This window comes from Lagopus muta, chromosome 14, assembly GCF_023343835.1.
Source record: "Lagopus muta isolate bLagMut1 chromosome 14, bLagMut1 primary, whole genome shotgun sequence".
NCBI lineage: Eukaryota > Metazoa > Chordata > Aves > Galliformes > Phasianidae > Lagopus > Lagopus muta.
In genome coordinates, this window is record NC_064446.1 from 11,829,548 (window position 1) to 11,838,706 (window position 9,159).

The 9,159-nt window shown below is 44.6% G+C and overlaps 1 protein-coding gene across 1 annotated transcript; it reads right to left on the reverse strand.

Moving 5' to 3' along the window:
• Nucleotides 1–278: 278 nt before the first annotated feature.
• Nucleotides 279–8,781, reverse strand: SAP30L (SAP30 like). Its single transcript, XM_048960735.1, has 4 exons — nucleotides 8,588–8,781; nucleotides 6,866–6,988; nucleotides 5,149–5,247; nucleotides 279–3,233 (listed from the first exon to the last, which is right to left on the reverse strand). The coding sequence occupies exons 1-4, from the start codon at nucleotides 8,771–8,773 to the stop codon at nucleotides 3,105–3,107; spliced, it is 537 nt and encodes a 178-aa protein (XP_048816692.1). The 5' UTR covers nucleotides 8,774–8,781; the 3' UTR covers nucleotides 279–3,104.
• Nucleotides 8,782–9,159: the final 378 nt, after the last annotated feature.

The window sequence follows — 9,159 nt, forward strand, 5'->3', positions numbered from 1 at the left end:
AAATAAGCTTCCACTCTATCATAAATGGAGAATGACATACGGTCATCCCCCATGCCCCAAGGCTTGTGCTCCATGGTTCAAAGCTAGACAGAATTTAAGGCCCAACTGTGAAAAGCAAAATGTGAAAGAGGCAAAAAAACAACCACCACCACCCACCAGATGTCATACCAGCCAAAGCCATCTGGGTCTTCTGCCTTTCCAACGAGTCTCATCTAAAAGTGCTACGAAAACCTCATGGCTTCATAAGTGTGAGGTTCAAACACATTTACTTTGAAATTAAAAAAAAAAAAAAAAGAGTTGGAAAGTTTTTTAATTGGCATGCAGCATAAGGAATCAGATACACAGAATGGTATTGTACAGAATGACAATTGCATTGTTGCGTTCTCTGGTTATTAGACACTAAATGCTTTTCAAGAATCACAGGCACCCTGAACATGGATATTGCTACTGAATTGACGTGTGAGTTCAGTTTATAGTGTGGCAGCCAGAAAGTGGCCAACCCTTCCAACAAGACATCAGCTTTCATTTGCTCAAGGCGTTTTGCTCTAGCTAAGTTGAGAACAAGGCAATAAGGCATTCGCAAGGATTTATAAGGCTATGGGGTCTGACAGCCAAAGATTCTTTTGGGGTTTTTGTTTGTTTGGTTGGTTTTTGGTATCTTGCCCCTAAGTCTTCCACCTTATAAGCAACTGCTAATGGCTGGTAAACATCACTTCATCATCACATATCACTATTATTATTAGTTTTCCAAAAAAGTATGATTGCTTAAGAGCGAAACCAAGGATCACATTTGACATCAATTGACTATTTTCAGAAAAAAAAATCAAATAAAACAAATTCCTGGATACCACCTCTGCATAAAGCATTCCAGTGAATACACCTGAACAGATGGAACCTGCCACCATATTTCCTCAAAAAGAATCATTTTGCTGCTGGCTGCTAAAACACCCCAACAGATGTATTTAGTCCTAGAAATAAAACAAATAACAAGAAACCCCAAACAAACTACACTTTTTTTTATACAGTTTTGGTCTACAAGTTACACTGAGGTGTAACTCTCAACTCAGAAACTCATTTTCTCTTAATAATATCCTCTGACTACGTGAGCACTTTGAATATTAACACGCAGTCAGAGAAAATACCCTTCTAGCTATCTGTCCTGAATGAGAGAAGCCAGATCTCATTGACTGATGTGGGAGCTGCTCCATCCTTCCAGTAAGGATCACCATAAGTCAGAAATTTTGAGACATTCACAAAATACCAGTACTTGACATTCTCTCCTCATTCTCTGAGCACTTCTCCTATTCCATGTTCTTCGGTTTCACACCGAACTGAACGAGGAAATGCTGAAATCACCACGCTCCCAAAACTTCACAACTGGGGCACGTAGCATAACAGGTTATGTCCGGCTATGACACAGAACTTATACATGCTGAAGCTCATTTAACATCTCCTTAGACTTTTAGCACACCATTCAAAGCTGATGTGGACACCTTGCTTTAAATTGTGACTTGATTTTTTAGAGACCTTGGGAGAGCTTCACTCGTGCCTTACAAAACATCTGACGCAGTGTCAAGCTGGGACTGTGACCGTGTGTTCTGTTCTTCAACACAGCATGGTCTAGATTCGGGTGACTAAAATGCTAGCCAATGTTTTCAACTGTTGAGTTCAGTGCTTAAGGCTTGTTGAGAATATACTCTGTGTGTGGAGTCTTGGCATCTTGCAACAGAATGGAGACAATGGTTAGGACAGCATGAACACAGAGCGGTGCTTTACAGCAGATCCCCTTGTATAGAACTTGAGGTCACTGGAGAGCAGGCAGACGTGACCAACAATTTCACCAGCTCCTTTAGCCAAAATAACTACTGCGTTGTTTATAAGGACACGTTGGCTTTAAATAACAAAACCAGAGATATTTCTGTCTACAGCACTGTTTGTGAGCACCAGCAATCCACCCTCCAGGTCACAGAACTGTTAGGAAAGCACAAGGAACGCTCACAAGAGAAAAGTGCTTCCATACTTCTGCTTATTCACAGAGACAGATGAAATGCACCACTCTCCAGCCAGTTCATCGCCTTGGTGACTGTGCTACATCCATTAGCTGAAGTCTGATTCACACCAAGCAGAGCACACTGACCCACACTGCAGTTTTGTGACACCTGTTAAAGACCAGCATCAGTATAAAAGTCACACTGCTTCTGATTGATACCTGATCTGGCATAGAGATTAAGAGATGGACGTCTTAACAACCCACTGTTTCACCTGCTATCATTAAGTCTTGAATACAAGGGAAACACACAGAAGTGAAGTGAAAGAGCATTTCTACCAACATGATCATTCCCAGCAAATTTGCCTTGATACCACATTCTGAGGAGCTGCAAAATTCCTTAAATGCTTATAGATAATTAAGAAGTGAGTTCTTAAATTAAAAAAAATTAAAAAATGGAAAAAAAAGATTCCAGAAAGTTGTTTGGCTTCCATTTTGGGGGGAGGGGGGGAAAGGGAAGATTAAAAAAAAAAAAAAATCAATTTTCAGTCTAGTTGAGTAGTTCAGTGGAGCAGAGTTGGTGAGCTGGAGCATTCATAGAAGTTTGAGACTTGAAGCACTGCCTCAAGGCAAGACAGAGCACGTGTATGTGGGGAGCAAGCTTCAGACAAACTGCTGAGCCACGCACCTCTACAATGCATTTCATCTCTGCTGCTATTCCAGTCCTGCATGAAAACAAACTGCATGGCGTTTGGTGAGACAGCTGAATTCAGGGGAAAAAAACCCCATCCGTGACCTAAATTGCATTGAGATGTAGATTTCCAGAGAGATTTTAGAACACAACATTAACAGATTCCGCAGTCCTAAGTTTACTCAGTTTCCTTGTTATTGTCATTGCTTTATTCCAACGTGAGTTTTAAATGAGAAGTCTTCAGAAAAATGGTGTGCACGTGTTCTCAAATATTCCTGATAAGAACTGTCTATACTTTTCCATCATCCAGATTTACTGCATTAGAAAAAAAAAAATTACAATATACTTCCAAAGTTTTTATATATCTAAAAAGCACAATACCACGTGTTCCTTCAAGATCTCTCCTATTCCAGGTCTTGTTACTCTTCATTCTAGTTGCTTGCTACTTTCTGATTTCTGGTCCAGCCTGCTCTTGTTGTTCTTCACCATATAGATGAAATAAGCCAGAGTCTCTTTCTCATTCACAGGAATATTCCTGAAGTGTCGACTGACAGTCTAGAACAACAACATACAAAAAGACAGAAATTTGGGAATTTAAAAGCAGAAATAACCAGAACTCCGGGTTCCCTGCGTTTTCCAAAAGCTGATTTTACGGTCACTGAGCACAATACACTCCTAGGCAAACATGCACAATTCAAACTGTCAGTCCTCCTTTACCTCTCTCTGTCTCTGTCTTTACAGCTGGAACGTTCATACGAGCAGAACACAGTCTTGCTATGTCAGCAGTATTTGCAGCCAACCTACAAGCGGAATTTGAAAGCCAGAAAGTCCTCCTGCCAAAGCAGCATATTCTCATTTCATGCCGAGATTATTTGGAAGAGTAAAGTCTTCCTGCATCTCAGTATTTTAAGGTGGGGTGTCAGAAACACTGAAACACTTTGCTATGTGAACCAGATGTAGTAAAGTCTTAGATTCCAAGGGAAAATACACTGGGTAAGCTTTCACCAAAAGGAATCCCTGGGGATTTGCAATGGGAATGTCAGGGTTCAGTTAAGGCTATCTGTCTCAGATTTGAGTGTAAGCCCTGAACCACAGCTGCTTTCTTTTCCCCCTCAGAAAATGAATGTAGAAAACACCGGAGCTGGCCGAGACCTGCTTCTTATATCGAAGAAGCTCTTTTGGTTCTCAGTACAACTCCAGAGCTGGATATTGATGCAGGCTGAGCAATAAGTCACTCCAAGAAGATTTATGGAAGTTTGAATTTTCCTTACGGTGGGGTAGCAGCAGGAGTCTAAGAGCCTCAGGCAGCAGTGATTCAAGCATGGGAGCTGGACGAGGATCCAGCGTAGTGTCAAAGCTGCTCAGACTTCACAGGAAATCTGGGAAGTGTGTGACAACTTTAAGTTAGGCTCCCTTTAAGGTTATTTTCTGCTTGCACAGTAGGTTTGGTTTTTTTTCTCCTTTCCCCTCCTGGGCATACGCATGGTAAATTGCTTAAGTATGCAGTCCTTCATGGCAGGAGGCAACCAGCAGACTGGTTACTTATAACATATAAATCTGATATACTAATGAGGACATACAATCTTACTCCTATGTGCACTACACTATATATTCTCTACGTTCATTCTCTAGCTGACTCTGCAAGAAGAAGAAAGTGTTTTGCTGTCTTTTTAGGTTGTTCTTTAAAGTCATAGCAAAACTGTTCAGTCTTTGGGAAGACAGCTGTGAAAACTCCAGCTCACAAAAATAACCTCATTATCACTCAGTAACTGCTACAGTTCCTCTAAGTGTGGAGAAGACATTTCCTGGAGAATGCCTTCAGATCCCATTAGGAGAGAAAGAAGAGTAGATGCATGTCAAGCACAACTACCCTGACTAACAGAGTTGCAGGGAGTTATTTCTCAATAAATATGGTGTGAAAGAAACAGTAGAGTTTTTTCCTTAAGGAAAAAAAACCAACCCTTTACTAGAGAATCATAAGACATTGGGACAAGGGAGAGAAATAAGGAATCTGAAGTCACGGTCAATGATTTTGCCTTAAAAAAAAATCAGCAATTTCAAGCAGTTCAGGTGGCTGCAAGGAAATAAAAAATAGGGGCACTTAAGGTAACTATGAATGGGGAAACTTTAATTTCAGAAAAACAGCCATCTTCAGCTAACACTCAGGCCAGTCAAAACTATGTTCTCCTAAAGGTAACAGACTGTGTCTGTAAGTACAGAAGTAAAGGAAGCAGGAAAAAGCAAGTTACTAAAACATGCTTTTAAGAACAACCTCCCATGATTCCCATGACCACCCCTGGTGAAAGAAAGCACACGGCTTTCTGTTCACACCATCCCCCAGATCTGCCATGGAGCACATGCTGCACATTAGTCACTACAAGTATTAGCATCCAAGAAACGGGCACTCCAGCATAGGAGCAAAAAGCATTTTAATAACAAGAGAGAATACTAACACCTCGTTATCACTTACTTCTGCCAGCTGAGCCTTGTTGAGTCCAGGCCTGGTCTGCAGCTTATAATGTCTCTTGTAACGTCGCAGAGTGTTCACTTGGAGCTGGAACAAGTCAACCTGGAAGTGAAACAGAGCACAGGGGATGAGTGCTCACTTTAGCATCTATTAAGCATAGATGCAGAGTGATCTAAAAATAACTACTTCCTCATCAACAGAGCTGCTCCTTGCTCGCATTCAGAACCACGTCAGCTTGCCTTACAGACAAATCTAAATCTATTTTATACTTGTTAATGCTGAAAGACTAAAACAGCCTCAGGGAAATACGGAATTTCGTTCTGGTTCACATGCTGTCAACAGAATTGCTGGCCAATTTCTACTATCAATTACACCTCCGCAAGCTCGGAGCAAAAGGAAACCTTTTGTTCCCATAAGGTTTAAAAAGCTCACATCCGAAATACCAGTTTTGCAGGCACTGAACAAATGCCTTGTGACATAAGACAGAGCTCAGAGATAAAATGTAATTCAAACATATCAGTGGGGAGTGCACTGCTTACAAGCAGGTTGCAGGATGAAGATCATGTGAGAAATGCCATGTTTCAGAGACAGAGAAGTTTTGCATATTTCCTTCCCCTCCTTTCCCCCCCCCCAAAAAAATAAATGAAAAAAATGACATAAAGACCAACATGCTGCACAGTTCCATGTGTGGTAACATGATGAGCATCCCTCAGTTTTAAAACAGCACACAGCATAAACATGCTGCAGCACCAACATCCCTGGATGCCAGCTGGGCTTTCAGCAGCTGTTACGATAACTGATGTGATGTCAGTATTGTGAAGTTCCAACAGAAAACCAGATGGAACAGAAGCACAAACAGCTACAACAAAGGCTCACGTATCCTCAAAAGGAAAAACAAATCTCAGTGCTTCTTCCAGACCTCCAAGCAGGTGTGTGGATTGCTGGCATAATGCCTTACTTTTCTTTTGAGGACAAACGCTCCTTGCCAGCACGGGACGCACATCCAGCAGAGGGCTCTGCTGACACGGCCAGAACTCAGGGCCTCCATCAGGATTACCTTTGCTCAACTTCATGCAGTGCTAACAGTGCCAGAATCATCAAAAAGCAAACACTGCATACAGCTGGACAAAGGGGCGATTCTATCATTTTGCAACGCAGAAATAAATCTGTCTACTTCCTTAAAATAAATAAATGCTACCAATACAGTCCATAACTTGAATGTAATTTTTAAGCAGTGCTAGAAGTACGACATACAAAGGTCTGCAGAAGCCTAAAATCTCTGGTTCTCACCAGTCATACAGAGATGGATTGGATACTCTACAGTCTTTGTGAAATGATGCATGCTAGCTAACAAAGAACCACATCAGGACCCCAGTCCCCTCTGTAAATACAGTTTGCTTAGCTTCAAAAAAAGGAAGTAAGGTTTTCTTATCTAAAAAAGGTAAAGCAGCCTAGCAGCTCCCTGTTTGGAAATGGTACGTACACAGAGCTGTGCAGTTAGATTATTACACTTTTTTTATAGCAAGCTTTACAAGATCAGAGAATTCCTACGGGGATGACGAAGAAAACCAGGATATCACACATCAGCTAAGTCTTGGAAATAAAAAATCAGAGCAACTTCACAGTAGTTGTTGTGGTGCTGAGAATATTCCAGTGAAATTTCACCAGGCCCAACACTGGTTAAGGTTAAGGAATCTACAAGCTCTTGGCAGCTACTGACCTCCGGGACGTCCGTCTCGTGCTCAGGAGAGTCGCCTCCATCATCACTTGTCTTCCTTTTCCGTTTGTTTCGGACACTTTGAATAAAATTCTTGTGAAAATCACATATATACAGATGTCTCACCTAAAAAGCAGAAGTGGTAAAAAAAAAAAACAAAAAAGCAATCAAAACAGGCAGTGTAAAAATGGCATCCAGCAGTATTGCAGAGTACCTGCTTACTTCCTCGTGGCTAACGTTAAGAAATTTCTAATCTTAAAGCCCAGGCATGGAAGATTGCTTACACTACAAACACTAAAAACAAGGGAAATGAAGGACTCAAGAGCTCCAGCTGAACCTCTGCAGATAACATATTTCTTCTTTATGGTTGTAATCACATGTCAGAAAAAAAAAACAACAGTGGACTGTCTGGAGGAAATGCATCTGCTTTAGGAATTACTGCCAGGGTGCTACCAAGAAAAATGTTGCTCTGTTCCAGCCTTGCAAACTTTCTGTTTTGAACAGTAAGTGAGATTATTAATTTAGGCAAAACAGAAATTGGCTAATTATCTCAGTTAAAAGAGGCAAACTAACAGCAAACGTATCCCTTTGCCATAGCTAATCTCGTCACAGACCCTGGATTTTAACTGAAGTTATCTCACAAGAAGTGGCACACGTACAAAAAAGGACCACAAATGATCAAAATTATTTGATACCAATAAGATAAGAATATCTTCAAGTGATGCACACACCCTGCATGCCAAACTCCTTCAAGCAGCACACTTCATACTCCCCATTTCATTCATCTGGTTTCCTCTTTCTATCTCTGAAACCCTTAGCAATGAAGACTTACTTTCTAGAACGAGGTGCCTGCACCACCAAACCAACCCACTGCACCCTGTGACCAGCAGAAACAACATTTTATTCCTAAAACCCCAGAGATCCCCTTCTTTCCATCACATTTTGTATCCTGGATGTGTAAAAGGGACGTAAGCAACAGAAGAAGCTGCCAGATGAAGGACTCGAAACTTCACCTTCTTTACTTTTCAGTGCTTTCAATCTGAGATCAGATAAGAAAAGCAGGCAGATCAGACTTCCGGCAACAGCCTCACTTCTGAGAAAAGCCCTCTGCAGCCCCCACCACTGCTCTGCTCTATGCATTCTCTGCCCAGCAAGCCCGTTTCTATCTTGAGCTGACAGCTGTTACTTCGTGGCACAAAGCAGTCAGCAGCAAACCAAGCTGCTCAGTGCCAACCAGCCACCACATGTGCAAGCGCCCTATTTAAAAGGCACCTCACATTCTAAGCTTGATGCAATGGTTTATTTTTAAGTAACCCGCTCCACTATCGCGTTCGCAGAATCACAGAACGGCACGGGCTGGAAGAGACCTTAACGATCGCCTCGTTCCCACCCGCTGGCAGGGCTGCCACCCACGAGGTCAGGCTGCCCATTCATTCTCCTTAATTAACCGAGTCGGTTACGCTTAACTTGAGATAACAACCCGCACCGTTTATCTCACCTAGCAGCACGAGCGTGTTCCAGCACGAAACCCGCATTAAAACAGCAGGGCAGCCTCCAAAGCGCACAGCCGCCCGTCCGCCCAACCCGAACGACCCCGCCGCCCTCCGCTCCGCGGCTCGGTGCCGCCTGCATTCCGCGCCTGCTGCCGAGCACCGAGCCCGGCTCCGCACCCCGCAGCGCCCGGGGATCTCCAGGAAGGCGCGACCTCCGGAGGCCGCGACTCACGCTTTTGTCGATGTCCAGCTTCAGCTTCTTCTGCGAGATGCTCTTCTGGATCCTCTTGCTGAAGGACGCGTTGCCCGCGGGCCGCGCGCAGCGATCGCCGTCGTCGATGAGGCAGCAGCTCTGGCCGTAAAAGGGGGCGGCGGGCGGCCCGTCCCGGCTGTCCTCCTCGGTGCTGAACCCATTCATCGCCCACCCGCCCGCCCCTCGGCCCCGAGCGCGGAGCCGACCGCCGCGGAGGGAGCCGCCGCCCCGCCGCCGCCTCTCAGCGAGCGGCCCTCGGGGGGACCCCGCCGCCCGCCGGGGCCCCCCACGCCTGCAGGGGTCCCCTCGCGGGGGGGATCCCCCGAAGCGGCCCGGGAAGGACCGCCCGCCGCCGCTCGCTACCGGCGGTGCCCGCGGAGGCCGGGCCGCGCCGCGCCGGGCTCAGAAGCGCCGTCGCCCCCCGAGAAAGCCGGGACCCCGCTCGCACCGCTCTCACACACACACAAAACCGCCTCCCCGGCGGCGGAAGTCCCGCCCCCCCGCCTGAAAGCACGGCGTTGATTGGGTGGGCCAGACTCGGGGGCGGGGCA